The sequence below is a fragment of the Tympanuchus pallidicinctus genome, unplaced genomic scaffold (genome assembly GCF_026119805.1).
Source record: "Tympanuchus pallidicinctus isolate F22 unplaced genomic scaffold, pur_lepc_1.0 scaffold48, whole genome shotgun sequence".
Classification (NCBI taxonomy): Eukaryota; Metazoa; Chordata; class Aves; order Galliformes; family Phasianidae; genus Tympanuchus; species Tympanuchus pallidicinctus.
The window spans coordinates 72,338-88,772 of NW_026294767.1; the positions used below are offsets into that span (position 1 = coordinate 72,338).

A 16,435-nucleotide genomic window follows, 5' to 3' on the forward strand; every position below is an offset into this window, starting at 1 on the left:
TGAAGTTACAAAAGACGACAGAGGTGTTTTAATGGCGGTGGTCTACAGGATCCATAGAAAAAGTCTCTGCTGTTTGCCCTTCAGCTCAGTACGCCCCTTCCCAGCGCAGCACCCTAAAGAAAAGCCCTCCCCGCAGTTCTTCCCTGTGTCAGGTGGAGAAAACGAAGGCACGGAGCAGAGCTGGCAGGAAGCACCTCTCAACCAAGCAAGGTCTGGATCCTCTCTAAGCTGGGCTGTCCTTTCTTCCCACAGCAAGAACCCAAACGTCTGCAGCATCTCCTTGCTGTACATCCCCTGGGGACGGCGTGGAGACGAGCCCGGCTGGGAACGTTGGGCTGCAGGCACTGCCTGGAACTCACCACGCTGTCAGGCGACGTTGCCTCGCTCCTCGCTGCTCGCCCCGCGGTCACATCCATCCTCATCCATCTGCACCGGCACAGAGAGGGGTGGATTGGCTCAGGGGTGAAGCAGGACTTCGGGGGTGGGGAGGGTTGTGACAAAGCTGCCTCCCGGCCTGGACCAAAGATGGAACTTCCCCCCTCACCCCAAGAATAACCCCGCTGTACCTCCCGCAGCACTTTGCTCTCCAACTCGTTCCCCTCAGGGGGAGACCTCAGCACCTTCGTTCGCAGGAGGATTCCTGAGGATGCAGAGGATCCGTCTGAGCTCGCACCGAGCTTCCCCTGCCACCTAGCGGCCTCTCACCCCAGCTGCGCCGCGTGGGCTCCTCCGCGTCGGTTTTGATGGTTTCGTTGGGTCTTTTTTTTTTTTGGGGGGGGGGGGGGAAGAGGGGGATTTTTTTAATTATTATTATTTTTTTTTAATGCACGGGGTTGAAACTCACCCGTGAGGCCGCCTCCGGAGGCAGCCAACAGCAGGGTGACCAGCAGCCCGCATAGCTGCCACTGCGCCTGCTCAGCGTTCGTGCGGCTGCCTTCGGCCACCAGCGGGAAGACGAGCTGCAGCCTGCGGGGAACGGAGCCGTGGGCTCTGCTTGTAGCTACGGGGGGCACCGGAGCAGCCCCTACGTCGGAGCGTTCCCCGTGCCGGCTCTTCTCACCTGTCGCCGTATACATCCGCGGTGGCCAACGCTGCCAGCAGTGTCCCCAGGAAGGTGCCCAGGATCCCCGGCAGCCCATGGATGTTGTGCACTCCACACGTGTCCTCGGTTTTCAGCCTGGATCGCAGGATGGGCTGGGGGATGCACGGAGAAGAGGCTGGGTTTAGGGTGGGGGAAATGCTCCCCCCCCAACTGCCCGGTGTTTTGGCTGAGTTGGGCATGCAGCTCCCCTGGATCCAAAGGTGCAGGACCTCATTGCCACAAGGGGACTCACCGAGAGGAACCTGGAGCCGAGCAGGGAGAGCTGGCTGGCCAGAAAGCCTGCTGTGAGAGCCCCAAAGGGGGTGGACAGCATCTCCCCCGCCATCCCCATCACGGCTGCGCCGGCCAAGGTGGCATCCTGGAGCTGGGCCTGAATGGAGCAGCACAGAGGGGTTGTCCTCATGGCATGGGGCTGAGGTTTGGGTTTCCATAGGGTTTGAGCTGGGTTTTATCTAACCCAAGAAAGCAAACCAGCATCCCCTTGTGCTCCCTTGGACATTGTCATGCTTCCCATCCCTGTGGGATGGACAAGGGCTTGGCTTTGTCTCAGGAGAGGACCTACCACCTGCAGTGTGCCCTCCTCATACAGGATAGGTGAGAGGACAAAGGTGGCCAGGGTGCTCGCTGCCATAGAGAAGTAGAGGTTCAGCACTGCCCAGGGCTCGGAGCTGTCGTGGGTTGTGGTGGCTGAGGCAAAGCTGGGCCAGAAGATCCACAAGCAAAAGGTTCCTGCGGGAGGTGAGTGGGCACATGTGGGCACTGAGATTGCTTTCTCAAGGGAAAGAACCTCCTCTTGCTGGTGCCAGCAATGTACAAAGGGACAATGGCCACAGCTGGCAGTGTGAGCAGTTTGGGCTGGACAGGAGGAAAAGCTTTTTTCCTTGGAAGAGATCCCTACAAAGGTGGAGAATCTCCATCCTTGGAGGTCTGCATCCTCAGACATGCAGTGGCACGACTGCGAGTCCTAGCATTGGTGGCAGTCCTTCCCCCCACCACTCCTATGATTCTGGTGTTGTAGGGCTCAAGCTTCATACCAACCACAGCAAAGAGATCGGGCTGGTGCCCCACGTCCTGCTGCTCTTTCCTCTTGTCCTTGTGGGGCCGGTGCAAGACGCGTGAAACCGTCAAGCCAAAATAAGCACCAAAAGTGTGGATGGTCAAGGAGCCTCCACTGTCGCTTACCTGGCAAGTAGAGAAAGCACCATGCAGGGCAGAGTATGGGATCTGCCCATGGCCAAGGCAGGTCTTGATGACAGGAATCAAAACAAAGACCCCAACTATTCCCTTTCTGGGGGGTGACTCACCCCCAGGAGGCTCCGCAGGACGTATTCATTGCAAGCAAAGAGAGGCACCTCCAGCAGAGCCATCAACAGCATCTGGATGGGATTCACCCTGCCCAGAACAGCCCCGGTGGAGATGAGGATGGCTGCGGTGCAGAAGTCAGCACTGACCATGCTGGGAAGGAGAGGCAAAGCACTGAGCTGGATCCAGAGCAGCCAAGGCAAGGGCAGGACTGGGGAGAGTGAGTCGACTGGAGCTAAGCCTGAATCCCACATGCCATCCCCTACAACCCAAACCCTGCCTCTCCAACCCATGCTCCACACCCTGCTCCTGCAAGCTGAATGGGCAGCCTGAATTTTGCTGTATCGGTGGCAAGGCTTGCATGGCTTGGGCAAGTGGGTCTCAGCGTTCCCCTAAGCACTCGGCTGATGCTCAGCTAGCAGCCTGGTCCTCACAACCCTCCTCGAGAGCAGAGCAGTGAGTTTTACAGAGGAGGGAGCCAGTGTGCAAGGGATGGAGCTGGGCTGGGCAGCATCGGAGCAGCAGCACCCTTCCAGCCTTACCTCTGAGTGCTCACGTAAATCTTGCTGTTCTGGGAGAAGTAAAAGAGCCCCTGGGCCAGTATGGCCCACTGGATGGTGAAGGCCACGATGAGGAGGCTGCCAGCCACACTGCCCACCCCGTAACGGCTGAAGAAGGCCAATAGGAAGCCAAAGCCGAGGAGAGCTCGGAGATGGGCATCCCGGAACCCTGGCAGGAGGCAGAGTGGGGCTATGAGGCACCGCAGGCAGGTCCTGGGTTTGGGTGAGAGTGACCCCCACCTGTTAGCCTGGGGTCGAAAAGGTTTTGGGGGTGTTGGAGCCTTCAAGCTGATGGCAATCAGCCTTCTCCACCCACACATGTCCCAGCACAACAGGGAACCATGTCACCTCCCAGCAGCAGTTCCCATAAATGCACATGGTTTGCCCCACAGACTGGAAGCTTTTTGGAGCAGCTTGTGTAGCCCTGTCCACACTACTAACACTGACACAGGGGTGTTTGGAGATATCAGCCATAGTCAGGGACTCCCCTGCTGCTCTGCAAACGTCAGGAGTAAACAGGGACCCAACACGCAAGCAAGCAAGCAAGTGGCACAGCAAGCAAGCAGTGCCATTGCCCCACACCTGGCAGTGACATCAAGCAGAAGACCCACATCCTGCTCTGGGACATTCTTCCCTTTGCATAGCTGGAACAGGTGAGTCAGCATACAGGTGTGGATATGTGGGCGGAACTGGGAGAACTGGCCCACACTTGGCCAACCGCATTGGTGCTGCTGCGTGGGGAGGGAGGTGGCCAGGAGGGGCTGGGGGTAGGGTCTGGATGGATGGCACTGTGCAAGGGGCTCGGTGCCAATCTCCTGGTGCTGCTAACCCGTGTGGGTGGAGTTTGTAGTCCCTGCAATGCCAGGAGCACCTGGTCGAGGAGGGGGGGCGCATGGCAGGCTTTCACCTCCCATGATCCCCATGTCCACCTCTGCTCTCTTTTAGGGATAAAAGCCGTGCGCAGCAACTTTCTGCACCCGTGCCAGGAGCATGAGGCAGGCGGAGCTGCTCCCCGTGCCCTCCTTCTACCCCCCTCCCAGAGGACAGGGTACTCACGGGGGTACCCCAAAGTCGGGCTGGGGTCTCTCTGGCTGCAGCTTGGCTCCGTGGAGCAGAGGTTGGAGCTCTCCGGACTGTAGCGGACAAAGGTGGCGAAGAGGACGATGGTGAGGAGCTGGAGGAAGAAGCACAGCCCAGAGAGGTGCAGCCTTGCAGCAGCACGCTCAGCCATGCTGCAGAGCTCACCGAAGCGGCTGAGAGCTGCCTGCAAAGTCTGCCTGCAAACCACGCCTGCGAGGCCAAGTCCTGCCCGGAAAAGCCCAGGAAAATGAGAGCAAGAAGCAACCTGGGGCTGCTGGCAGAGCTGGTTCCCTCTGGGGTTGAGAAGCTGCAGCAGAGCCTTTCTTTTGCTTTGCTTTGCTTTGCTTTGGTGAAGTTGTTTGTCCTGCACTGAGAAGGAAGAGGAAGAGGAAGGAGCTGACAAGTAAAGTACGGCCACTTTGGGGGAAGTGGCTCGGGTGCTTTGTTGGTGCAGCCAAACTGTGATCTCACACTGCCCAAATGAAAGGGGGGGGGAGGACGGATGCCGGGCAGGGATGAGTCAGGGCTGCTTTGGGGTGTAGCTACTGCTTTCATGTGGGAAAAATGCAACCACCAGAAAGCCTGGCCATTGTGCTGCAGTGCTGGAAAGCCTTGAACTGCAGCCGGGCACTGCTGAACCGGGCACTGCTGGGAGTGCTCAGGGTCTGTTTTGGGTACAGATCCATGGGAGAGCTGGGGAGTAGCATCTGCTGTTGTTTTTTAACCCATTCTGGAGTAGCAGGGCACTGTCCCCTTCTTGTTCACAGCGGTTTGAAGTGTGGGGTCCTTGGGGGCCTGCAGTGCCCAGAGCAGGGTGATTGCTTTGACCAAAATGAGGCAGAAGCTTGGGCAGGGGAAGCCTCCTAGAACAGCACGCACGGTTCTGCTTCCCACCCAGGGGCTGTTTTTGCATTGTGCATGCCAAGATCACTGTGTCCCCAGCTAGGACAGACAGACAGACGGACGCTTGTTTGCATTCGTGTGCGATGAGCTTCCTCCAGTCCTGGAGATGCACCCTGGGGGAGGGAGCTGATAAGAGAACCCAGAACACAGCCCTATTGTTTGGCCTTGTTTTGCTGCTCGCACCATCCCAACCCCAAAGTGACAGCAGCAAAGCTTCTGCCGTGGCTTTGCACTGGGCAGGGTGAGGCTGGGGGGGTGTCAGGGTGGGGGGACCCCCCCCCAGTGCTCTCCCAGATCGTGGCGTCAGCAACCCCAGAGCCAGAGACTCCATGCAGGGAGCGTGGGTTTGATCAACACTGATGGCTGTGGGAGCAAAGAGCAGAATTTCACGGGGAGCAGCACGGAGGGGATCTGTGCCTGCAATGGGGGGTGCGGAGCCCCGCATGGTGCTGACATTTTCCCTGAATTCTCTTACTCTGTGGCCTGTGAATAAAGGGATGCTTGTTAGCTGGCGAGCGCTGTGTTTTGCCGAGCAGAACAATACAGAGAAAGATGCCCACAATGGGAAATTGTGCTTCCTCCTCCCCGTGCGTTCCTCGGGGAGGTGTTGAAAAAAAAATAAAAAGGAAAAAAAAGAAAAGAAAAGAAAAAAAGAAAGGAGAAGAAAACGGGAAGAGACGGGCACAGGGCAGGGAGCGAGAGCACAGCCAACACTGATCATGGGAGCGGGACGTGGGGCTGCTGGGGCACTGCCTGCCCCAGGATGGCGATGGTGACGGTGACAGCAGTGCAGGCTCACGGGGAGGGCAGGACCCAGCTGGGAGCACCCACAGCCGTCCCTGTGTCCTCGTGCCCTGTGTCCCCTCTTCCCAGCAGCATCGCAGCACAAGTTTGAGCTTTCCAGAGCCCTTCATCCTGAGATGGGGTGGCTGTGACAGAGCCAGGAGGCAGGCGGTGGTGGATGGGCACAGCAGCTCCCCTGAGGACGGTAAGGAGTGATGGGGACTGATGATGGTGGTGGTGGGAGAGGGGGCTGCTCTTACTTATCTCTGTGCTTGGCACCTCTCAGATCATCGGTGTCCTGTGTGATGTCCACTTTGCAGGGCAAACACTGAGATGGTTTGGTTGCTGCCCATCTCCCTGCTGCATCCCCCAGTCTGTCCTGCTGCGTGGCCCTGATCCCTTTGCTCCCCCCAGGCTTTCTCCAGTCCCCAGCTCTAAAGATGCACCGGGTTCTGCTTGCATCCTTCTGGCTCCTGGCAGCATCCCCCACCTCCAGCATCTTTCAGAAGCCAACAGGGAGCCCTGGTAGGGAGCGGGAATGGGGACAGGACACTTCTGCTTGGGGACAGTATTGGGAGGTTTGGGCAGGGGTTGGGATGAGCATCCTGGAGGCTGCAGCAGCAGGGAAATGAGGTGGGATGGTTGCTGGAAACCAGGCTGATGAGGGTGGTGGGGAGGTGCTGAGGGGCAGTGGGGCTGTGGCAATGCCTAGAGGTGAGCCGGTGCCCCGCAGCCACCCCACGCCTGCAGTACCTGCTGGAGCCCCTGCACACCGCCGTGCACACGCAGCGAGGTGCCACGGCCACGCTGCCCTGCGTGCTGCGCGCCCTGCCCCGCAACTACCGGGTGAAGTGGAGCAAAGTGGAGCCAGCCAACTATGGGGAAAACGTTATCATCATCACCAACGGGCTGTACCACAAAAACTACGGGCCGCTGAGCCCCCGCGTGCGCCTGCGGCACAGCCACCGCTATGATGCCTCGCTCACCATCACCGATGTGACCTTGGAGGATGAGGGACGCTACCGCTGCCAGCTGGTCAACGGGCTGGAGGATGAGAGCGTCTCGCTCACGCTGCACCTGGAGGGTGAGGGATATGGGGAGGCTCCAATGGGTCCCCATTGCAAAACCACTTCCCCCAGACTCCTGCTCAGCACCAGGTCCCTGGGGGCAAGAAGCCAAACCTCCATGGTGAGAGCATGTCCCTCTGTCCCTGTCCTCTAGGTGTTGTCTTCCCCTACCAGCCCATCAGTGGGCGCTACAGATTCAACTACCACGAAGCCAAGCGTGCATGCGAGCAGCAGGATGCCCGGCTTGCCACCTACCAGCAGCTCTACAAAGGTACTATCCTGCAGCATCCCAAATCCTTCTGTTGCTCCAAATCTACCTTGCTGGTAGGGATGATGCTGAGTTGGCCAGGCTTCCACCCAGGCTGCCGTCCCCCATCCCTTCTGTGCCCCGCTTTGTTCTTATGGTACGCTGAGGTTCTTCCCACCCCGCAGCTTGGATGGAGGGGCTGGACTGGTGCAACGCAGGCTGGGTGCTGGATGGCACAGTGCATTACCCCATCATCAACTCACGGGAGCCATGTGGCGGCCGCCTCCTGCTGCCAGGCATCCGCAGCTATGGGGCCAAGGACAAGCAGTGGGACCGCTTTGATGCCTTCTGCTTCACCTCTGCACTGCAAGGTACCTCCAGCATCCCCCAGCCCTGTGTGGTGACACTGGGGCTGCTCATGGAGTCATCACCCTCCATTATTTCCTCCCCCCCCCCACCCCTCCCATCCCCAGGTGAGGTCTATTTCATCCGAGGCCACCTGAACTTCAAAGAAGCCGGGCAAGCGTGCCGCAACCACGGTGCTACCATTGCTAAAGTGGGGCAGCTCTACTCTGCGTGGAAGTTTTTGGGGCTGGATCGCTGTGATGGGGGGTGGCTGGCAGATGGAAGCGTGCGATACCCCATCACCACCCCCCGGCAGCGCTGTGGGGGTCTGCCAGAGCCTGGTGTCCGCAGCTTTGGCTTCCCCAGCAAGGAGCTGCGGACCTACGGCACCTACTGCTTCACAGGGACATAGGAGAGGTGGGCAGAGGCAAAGGGGTGGCACCGGCTCTTGTCACCTGAGTGGAGAGCTCAAGGTGGGACAGGGGTCTCTGGGGCATCGTGGGTGGTGCTTGCATCCTCTGATGGAGTGATGAGGCTGAATTTGGGGGAATTTGTGCATCCTCTGATGGGCTGAATGTGGAGGGTTTGTGCATCCCCTCTGACGGGGCTGAGTCTGAGGGGGATTGTGCATTTAATGGAGCTGCTCCCCGCACTCAGCTGCCTCAGAATTTTGTAGGCATTCAAGGCTTGATGGAGAATCCAGAACTATTTCCAGCCCAGGAATTGAGGGGGTCTGGTCCAGCCCCGGTGGGCACTGCAGGCTCCCTGAGCCCCCCAACCTTGGTGCACCCCCGGCCCTGGCCTCGCTTCCTACAGCCATGCAGACTTTGGCTGGTGCAGGCATGCTGGAGAGCCAGGCATTAACGAGTGTGACTAATGGAGTTTCGCTTTCTCAATTAATAAAGCGACAGTAAAGCGGCCTCTGGGACCGCCTGGCCACTCAGTGAGGGGGGTTTGCCAAGGACTCAAGCACTCCCCCCGCAGTGTCCTGGTGTCATCGGTGTCCCTGGCACCACACACAGGGGTTTCTGGGTTTGGGATACAGCTGGAGAAAACAGCGTGGGGACGCATCAACATGGGGACACTTTGGGCTGCTCCTCCCTGTGCCTGTGGCTCAGGGGCCATCGCCGTGCCCAGGCTGCTCCAGCATCGACCTGGTCCCCATGGCTCCATTGTGTGTTCCCCATTCCCAGTTCTGAGGCTGTGTACCTTTGCCTCTCCCACCCATGTGCTTGCTGGCACAGATTTCTCAGTGCCATCCATTTCCTTGCTTTCATTCCACAGAAACATGGAGGGGGCTTGAGATGCATGCATCCAGCAGTGTGGCCATGTCCCGGACACAGCCTCAGTGTCCCCTTCCCCATGTTGCTGTCTCAATACAGAAAGGGGGAAGCAGCAGCTGGAGGCGATGCTGCCATGTCCAAGCTGTCACCTGCCTTCCCCCCAACCCTCCTCACCCCCATCTTCTCCTCCTTGATTTTAACTCTGTTGCCATTCTGGGACTCAAACAGCCCTGGTGCAAGGTGAGACACTGCACGAGTCGCTGGCGATTCTATTTGAGGGACTCTTTAGTTGTTGGGGTTTCTTTGTACAGATATAAAACAAGCAGAGGGCAGGCACCCACCAGGACACCTCTTGCCCTCCAGTGCTGCATTGCCATCCCGGTGACATCCTCATCCATGCCCGCTCCGGGTCCTGGGAAGGTGACAGCTCACTCAGTCCTCGGAGTGCTGAGCCAGCCCTGGGGGGGGGACACAGGAAGCAAAGAGCCCCATTGAAGAGCCATCCACGAGGGGAGGTGTGGGGATGCAGGGGGCTCAATGCTCACCGGGGCGGCAGGAGAGCTGGGGCCGTTCCCAAATCCCATCCTCACGGCAGCGGATGATGGGGGAGCGGCGCGGGGCGAAGCCGTGGCGGCAGTGGTAGCGCGTGATGGAGCCGATCTCGTAGCGCTGCTTTGGTTTGCCGAAGGCGAGGGCGTTGCTGACGGTGGGGGGGGGTCCGCACTGCACTGTGGGGTCGGGGGAGAAGGTGGGCGTCCTGGGGCTGCGCCGAACCCCTCTGCCTCACCACCAGCTCCCACCCCAACTCCAGGTGAGCTGAGAGCGGTCAGAACCCTTTTTTTTCTTGCTATGGGGGGGGGTGCGTGGCTTACCCAGCCCCATTTTGCAGGTGTAGGAGAGGTGGTAATTGCAGGGGACATCACTCCATTGTCCCCCGTCGTGCCACACAATGACCACGCAGTTCTCACCGGAGAGAAAGTAGCTGTCGGGTTGCCCCGGGTGCCAATTTTCATAGAGCTGGGGAGCACAGGACGGGCTGGGGCTTTGCTGGCACTTTGCATTGCGTCCGTGCCGTGGTACCCCATCTCTGTGCTGCTGGTTCAGGCACCCCAAATCACACGGTGCTCATGCCAGTGGTTTCAACTGAGGCTTCAAAACCTGGGATCCATCCCAAGGGATGGAGAAGGACCACGAGGTGTGGTGGGGATGGGAACGGGGTGGGGGAGGGGGATTGGCAGCACGGCTTACCAGGGGGCTGCCGTCGGACCACTGGAAGTCCCCCTCGATGGTGCGGTCGTTGAGGCCGATCCATTGGTACTCGCGGTACTGTTCTGTGGACAGAGGAGGGCATGGGGGGATCTGCCATCCCCTAGCATCCGCCAGGGCGGAGAGTTTGGGGGGGTCGCCGGGAGAGGGCAGCAGAGCCCCAGTGTCCCCATGCCTGTCCGTGGTGTCCCCGTGTCCCTTCCTGCTCCTCCTGGACCGCCCCGCTTCCCAGCTGTCCTTTCTACCAATTAATCCATCCTATTGCCAATGTTTCCTTTCCTTTCCCCCTTTCCTTTTCCCTCTTCCCTTTTTCTCTTTTCTCTTTTCTCTTTTCTCTTTTTTCTCTTTTCTCTTTTTTCTCTTTTCTCTTTTTTCTCTTTTCTCTTTTTTCTCTTCTCTTCTCTTTCCTCTTTCCTCTTTCCCCCTTCCTTTCCACTTTCCTTTCCCCTTTTTATAAAAACATTTGTGATGGTGTCTGCCCATCCAGCTGCCTTTTCCAATAGAGGGAGAGAAGCTTTGGCTCTGCTTTGCCCCTTGGCCAGACCCACTGTGGTGGGACGCTGGGTCCCATGCCCTGCAGGTTGGGGTGGCCCCACGTACCGTTGATGAAGTCCTGCTCCTCGGGGGTCAGGATGGTGGCCAGATGCCCCCCAAAATGTCTGCACTGTGACTCGGCGTCCTCCCAGCTCCTCCGAGTGGAGAAGTGCTTGTAGCAGGCTCCCTGGAAGCTGTCCCAGCTGGGGCTGCACCTCTTCAACGCTGAACCACAGCAGGAGAAAAGGAGGGGAGAGAGGACAAGGGTCAGCACCATGGAGCTCAGCCCAGGAGCAAGCCAAAAGAACACCCAAAACAGATTTCTGTGCGCTGATGCCTGAAGGACCACTGGCTGTGTGACCCTGTGGACTCACGTCTCTCACAGCTGCTCCCTCCGTAACCTGGCAGGCAGAGGCAGGTGGGATGGGTGCCATCCTCAATGCAGGTCCCTCCATTCAGGCAGGGGTTGGGGATGCAGCCACCTGCAAAGCACGGGCATCCCTGCTCACTGCATGCCCCTGAGCTGCCCCTCAGCCCTCAGATGGATGCACAGAATCTGGGGCACGGTGGCACGCCTGGAGCCATCCCATCTTCCTGCACTGCATGGGTTTGAGGCTTTGGCGTGTCCCCATCACTCAGCAGGACACTGTTAGAGTGTGCTGTGGATGGGGACGAGTCCTGCTGCCCCCAGAGCGGTGCAACAATGGCTCTTTTGGAGGGAACATGAAAGGACAAGCCCTTGACATGTCCCAGACACACGTCCTCAGCCTGGCAGCAAGGCGAGCCTCGTGCCTGTCCCCAGCCTTACTGCTGTCACCTTCAGCCTGCCCAAGGCTGAGAACTCAGTGGTGCCATCCTTGACCTGCAAAACCAGCACCAGCCTGTTCCGGTCATTAAGACACACAGTCATTAATCCGTCCCCAGCTCAAGAATGTGATTTAGGGCTGTCGCCAGCACCAGCGGCACAGGGAGTGCAAGTCCTTGGCACTATCCAATGCCCTGTGCCCTCGCTTGCCCCAGACAGCATCACCTCCCCGCCTGCAGGAGCACGCAGACATCTCCAGTGGACTGCAGCAGGGTGAGAAATGAGCTATTTAAGGCTTGAGCACGTCCGGCTCTTTGGGAACATATCTCTTCTTACCAGGACATCACATCCACACTGCAAGGTGCTGAGCAGCGCCCATGCTGGGGGGGTGAAGAAAGGAACCCCAGCGAGGCTGTCCCACGGGGACAAGGGGCAGCAAGATGGGCAGGGGTTCGGTTGCAGAGCTGAGAGCATCCCAGCTTAGAAGCCAAGAGGAGTTTTGTCCTGGGGTCACTGCTCATGCACCCACCACCCTCCTGCAGCTCGTGGGCTCCATCTCAGCCCCTGGTGCTCACCTCGAGGCTGTGCACCCCCAGCACACCCAACACCCCACAGCTCTGCACAGCATTCAGCTGCGTGCACCGTAGGGATGCTCCAGGGACAGCTCACACCCTGCTCAGCCCCAAAGGCCCTCATCCCTCTGGGGCCCGGGGGGATTAGTTCGTCAGTGGGGATGCGAGCGAGGCAGCGGGCGCAAGGATGAAGGGAAGAGCTAGCCGAGGTGCGTGTTCTAGAAAGCTTTTAATTCCCTTTATTAGTACCACTGTTAGTCAGAGGAGGGTTCGGGACCTTCTTTTGTTAGATTTGTTCCTTTTTTTCTTTTTTTTTTTTCATGGAAACAGTCATTAAAACACTTCACAGAAGTAGAAGAGAATTAAGTGCATGCATAGCTCAGACCAATTTGTTTGACAAATATGTGCTTCTCCGGACCTTTAACCTTCCCTTACCCAGCCGAAGAGAGGAGGAGAGAGAGAGACAGACGGACAGAAGGACAGACAAGAGGAAAGCACAGTGCAAAGGAAAGGTGCTGCCACTCTCTAGTGCCAGCGTGCAGCCAGGAGCGCTGCCACAAGTGCAAAAATGACACAGTGCTGGGGACCCCCGGCCAAGCTTGCACCTGCACCCAGGCTGGCACGCTCTGTGGGCAGGGCAGGCAGTGGGGCGGCCGAGCTGGGTGCTGGGGACAGCCTGGGGGGCCCAGCATGGGGAGAGGTGAGGCCGTCCCTGTAGGTCCCACCTGGTTCTCCGGGGATGGCTGCAAGGAAACCCTCCACGGTTGCAACAGAGGGCATCGGGCGCTCTTCTTCATCCTCCTCCTCTTCCTCACCCTCCTCCTCTTCTGAAGATGCAGCGGGCATCCCGCGATCAGTGCTTGGGGTTTGCAGTGCATCGCTGCTGCTGGGCAACTCTGCGTGCCATGGGGTGACCTCCGTTGCTGGGGCTGTGCCCCCATCCCCTGGTGCTGTGGGTGAGGAGAGCCACGGGGCCCCTGACTGCTCCTCTCCATCATCCTGCAGCTGTGGCGGTGCAGGGGGCAGCGGGGATGCCCCAGGGTTTTCGGTCACATCTCCTGACAGCTCGGGGTCCTCAGCAGCCCCCACAGTGTGGATGGGGGTGCTGGTCCCCCCAGCCCCACGGCTGCCTACGGAGGAGGATGGCTCTTGGATATCTGTCGAAGTGACAAAAGTGGCGCTGGTTGGATGTGTCACCTGGCTGTCCTCGTGCCCAGATGCCCTGCCGTTGTGGGCTGGCCGCCCCACAGCTTCCCACAGGTGGATGGGGACACATGTGGGGACAACGGAGCCAGGTGGCTGGGGATGACCAATGGGTGGCTCTGTGTCACCTGCTGCAGCCACCGATGGGGACAGGGCGTCACTGGGTCCTTCTGTGCCCACCAAGACTGTCTGCACATTCGGCTTCATGGGCTGTCCAGGCTCTTGCCCTCTGCCTGGACTCTCTCCTGCTGTGTTCCCGAAGTCCTCACCCAGCACAGAGCCCAGCGGCCGTTCCAGTGCTGCTCCATCCTCTGCAAGGGGCAAGGAAAGGCAGTGAGACACCCACAAGAGGAGCCAGACAGGAACCAGGCACTGGCATTGCCGGCAATGAGCAGAGCTGAAGGGAAAATGTTGGCACAGTAATGCCTGAGGAGACAGAAACAGCCCCAGGTCTGGTGATGCTTCCCCCTCTGAACCAGCCCCATTGTTCCGGCTTGGCCATTGCATTCTCCTGTCCCACAGCACGTCCTTGCTTGGCCCCTTGCCTCCTCTTGGCACAAATACAGCATGGTTTGACACTGGCCCTGCCCCCTGCACCCTGCCATCCTGGCCACTGGACGGACAGACGGACGACTGCATGGCAGGGACAGACCAACAGCCCCACGCCTGTCACCACCACACCAGGACACCGGCACCCCGGCCGTGGGTGCACCCTCAGTGAGATGGCACTTGGACAGCTCTGTGCCTGCATCCCTGCTGCTGGCTCTCTGCGCCCCAGCCCTGAGCACTGCTGGACCTACCCGTGCGGGATGGCTCTTGCCTGGCCTCTGTGCACCTTCCACCTGTCCCTGTCGCCTCGTCCTGGTCTGCAGGGGACGGGCTGCCTGGTTGTACAGCACAGCTATGCGGGATGCCTGCCTTGGGGACGGCTGGGGCTGTGGGGAAAGGGGCAGCAGAGGATGGGTGACGTCCTCGTGCTGAGGACGAGGAGGTATCTACTGGGGGGTGCCGGGTGTCTTCGGGGGACAGGCTTGGCTTTTCCAGCTCAGCATCAGCCACGTCCTTAAAGAAAGGGACGGCGTATATAGCCCCTCGCGACTCAATCTCCACTTGCGCTTTGGGCAGCTGCAGCTCCTCCAGCTTTTCTGCCACTGTAACAATCTCCTGGAGGCCCTCGGGCTCTCTGGCTTGATATTTTCCTGCAGCCTCAGGGAAAGAGTTTGTCCCTTCTGTGGGCAGAAAGAAAGTGGGGTATTACTGCCTTGTCCTGGCCCCGCGGCAGCTGGGGACAACCTGGGGGATCCCTGTGCCCCGGCTGAGCTGGGTTGTTAGTGGGTTATGCAGTACAGCACTGCGAGATGGGTCCGTCCTGCCTAGCTTCATCCGTGGAGACAGCGGGGAATCCACTGAGAAATGGGAAACTGAGGCACAGAGGCATGCAGCGGATGGTTGGTGGGAGCACAAGGCCCAGGGGACGCTCAGGTAAGTGGGAATGGGAAGAATCTGTGCCTGTTATCCCTGTGAGCCTCAGTCCTCACTCATGTGCCCCGGTGCACAGGGTGCCCTCAGCACCCAGTAGCTCGCTGCCTCTATTTCATTTCCTATCCGTGGTAACAAACAGACCTTACAGACCTGGCAGGCTGTGCCCAGCAGCCTACAGAGAACCCCAAAACGCCTTCAACATCCACACAGGGGCGAACCGTCCTAGAGCCATGCTCCTGCAGCTGGCTCAGCCCCAAGGTGAGGGCTCATGGCATCGACCTGGGACAGGTGCTGTGCCCAGAGCCACCCTGAGCTCACATGGATGGAGACATCCCTGCCCTACTGTGCTTCAGCAGCATGCAATACTGAGGCCGACCTTGCACTATACTGCCATGCGCTATGCAGACCATGCAGGGCAACCATCCTCTATCACGATGTATCAGCATGCAGTGTTGAGATCATGCGGGTTATTCCTCCCCTATCAAGATATATTGGCATGCAACACTGAGCTCATGCAAAGCATCCCTGCCCTGAGTCGGCATGCTCTACTGCAGATATGCAGAACACCCCACACTCCACAGCGACAGGGCGGCGTGGCGAGCACGTAGGGATCTCTATTCTATCCCTGCTTCGTGCACCCCGGAGCCCAGCACTAAACTTTGGGGCCGCGGTGCCCCTGGTTACCTCGGAAGCAGTACGCATCGTATCTGCTCTGTGCATCGGGGAATCCCGTCTGGTTGCGAAACTGGAAGATGGTTTTGACACCCGGCAGGGCTCCTCCGCAGCGCTCCCGCGGGGTGACGATGGGATAGCGGACGCTGCCATCAGCCAGCCAGCCGGGGTTGCAGGCATCCAACCCTGCACTCCAGGCTGCGTAGAGCTGTCCTGTGCTCGCCAGCACCGCACCCTGCGCCCGGCACCGCGCCACCGCCTCCTCCAGGGTAAACTTGTCCGGGGCCGTCTCCAAAAATATTTCCCCTGAAAGGAAGGAAACAGGCATCAGGAGATGGTTCAGGAATGGGGAGAGGGGTGGGTGAGGGTCTGTCCTTGCACATGGGGCAAGGGCGAGCACTGAGCCACCTGCTCAGCTCTCCTGAGCTCTGCCCATATCTTGCTGCATAAGCAAACTTTCCAAAAGAAAAACGTGACTGATGCAGGTGCTGCTGATTCCACCTGGCAGTGGATTCCATGCCATGTAGCGTGCACGAGCAGCAGGGTAGCTGGTATGTGACACACAGGGACAGCCCCAGGGACAGCAGCGCTCCCCAAGCAGTAGGAAGCATCAGTGGTTTATTGCGGCAGGTCAGCAAGGCAGCTCTGCAAAGGGTTGCAGGGAAGCAAGTCTGTGCCCTCTACGGAGCGCTGCACATTTGGGACATTGCTAAGGGAACTGGGTGACAGCGCTGGGCTGTGAAAAGGAGGTTGGACATGGAGCACCACAGGCACCTGGCACGTCCTCAGCATAACAGTACACGTCGTACATGTCCTCCGGGTCCACCACACCGTAGTTCCTCACCCCTGGGAAGCCATTCATGTCTCCGTAGCACGCCTCGCGGGGAGTGTGGATGGGGTACCTGGCAAAGCAGAGGGGAAGAATGGTGGTGGCTGAGGGGTGGCACAGGGGAGTCACTGGGTGCCAGAAACACACCATGGGGAGCTCACCTGACGGTCTGGTCAGCGATCCAGCCAGCATCACATTGCTCATAGCCTCCCAGATAGGCAGCATACAGCTGCTCAGGGGTGGCAATGCTGGCACTGATGGCAGTGCACGCCTCCTGCGCCTCGGCAAAAGTGTAGGTGTAGCGTGTGGAACCCCCACGGTAGTGAAACACCACTCCTGTAGGGAGACACAGGGTGAGAAGCCAGGAGAGAGGATCCGGGCAGGGTCCCCCAAACTGTGC

The 16,435-nt window shown here is 59.1% G+C and overlaps 3 protein-coding genes across 7 annotated transcripts in view; 1 reads left to right on the top strand and 2 right to left on the bottom strand.

The window, feature by feature from the left end:
- LOC128090609 (ammonium transporter Rh type B-like) lies at positions 1-4,314 on the bottom strand. The gene is made up of 10 exons (XM_052703009.1): positions 4,021-4,314; positions 2,947-3,133; positions 2,407-2,557; positions 2,137-2,284; positions 1,665-1,831; positions 1,335-1,472; positions 1,061-1,194; positions 845-966; positions 567-640; positions 1-426 (listed from the first exon to the last, which is right to left on the bottom strand). Exons 1-10 carry the CDS (start codon positions 4,193-4,195, stop codon positions 367-369), a joined length of 1,356 nt encoding a protein of 451 aa, XP_052558969.1. The 5' UTR covers positions 4,196-4,314; the 3' UTR covers positions 1-366.
- On the top strand, positions 4,282-8,767 carry HAPLN2 (hyaluronan and proteoglycan link protein 2). Of its 3 annotated transcripts, none has more exons than XM_052703011.1 (7): positions 4,282-4,452; positions 5,824-5,935; positions 6,051-6,255; positions 6,464-6,814; positions 6,952-7,068; positions 7,230-7,415; positions 7,518-8,767. In XM_052703011.1, the coding sequence occupies exons 3-7, from the start codon at positions 6,171-6,173 to the stop codon at positions 7,799-7,801; spliced, it is 1,023 nt and encodes a 340-aa protein (XP_052558971.1). In that variant the 5' UTR covers positions 4,282-4,452; positions 5,824-5,935; positions 6,051-6,170; the 3' UTR covers positions 7,802-8,767. The 3 variants fall into 3 exon arrangements, with proteins under 3 accessions (XP_052558971.1, XP_052558972.1, XP_052558970.1); XM_052703012.1 differs by having other exon boundaries at positions 4,356-4,452; positions 6,145-6,255; XM_052703010.1 differs by having other exon boundaries at positions 4,389-5,935.
- The window catches only part of BCAN (brevican), a 17,428-nt gene continuing 8,344 nt past the window's right edge, over positions 7,352-16,435 (bottom strand). Inside the window, exons 5-17 of one of the 3 annotated variants that reach the window (XR_008210981.1) lie at positions 16,197-16,371; positions 15,981-16,108; positions 15,219-15,512; positions 13,853-14,281; positions 13,181-13,363; positions 12,575-13,006; positions 10,847-10,954; positions 10,539-10,697; positions 9,921-10,003; positions 9,545-9,689; positions 9,218-9,400; positions 9,014-9,130; positions 7,352-7,437 (exon numbers count right to left, since the gene is read on the bottom strand). Coding sequence is in view for 2 of the 3 variants with exons in the window: in XM_052703006.1 (XP_052558966.1) it covers positions 9,105-9,130; positions 9,218-9,400; positions 9,545-9,689; positions 9,921-10,003; positions 10,539-10,697; positions 10,847-10,954; positions 12,575-13,006; positions 13,181-13,363; positions 13,853-14,281; positions 15,219-15,512; positions 15,981-16,108; positions 16,197-16,371 (2,345 nt within the window). In the remaining variant the exon portion in view is untranslated. Of the gene's footprint in view, positions 7,438-8,950; positions 9,131-9,217; positions 9,401-9,544; positions 9,690-9,920; positions 10,004-10,538; positions 10,698-10,846; positions 10,955-12,574; positions 13,007-13,180; positions 13,364-13,852; positions 14,282-15,218; positions 15,513-15,980; positions 16,109-16,196; positions 16,372-16,435 lie in introns of those variants that run through there. The other 2 variants (XM_052703006.1, XM_052703007.1) reach the window with 2 other exon arrangements.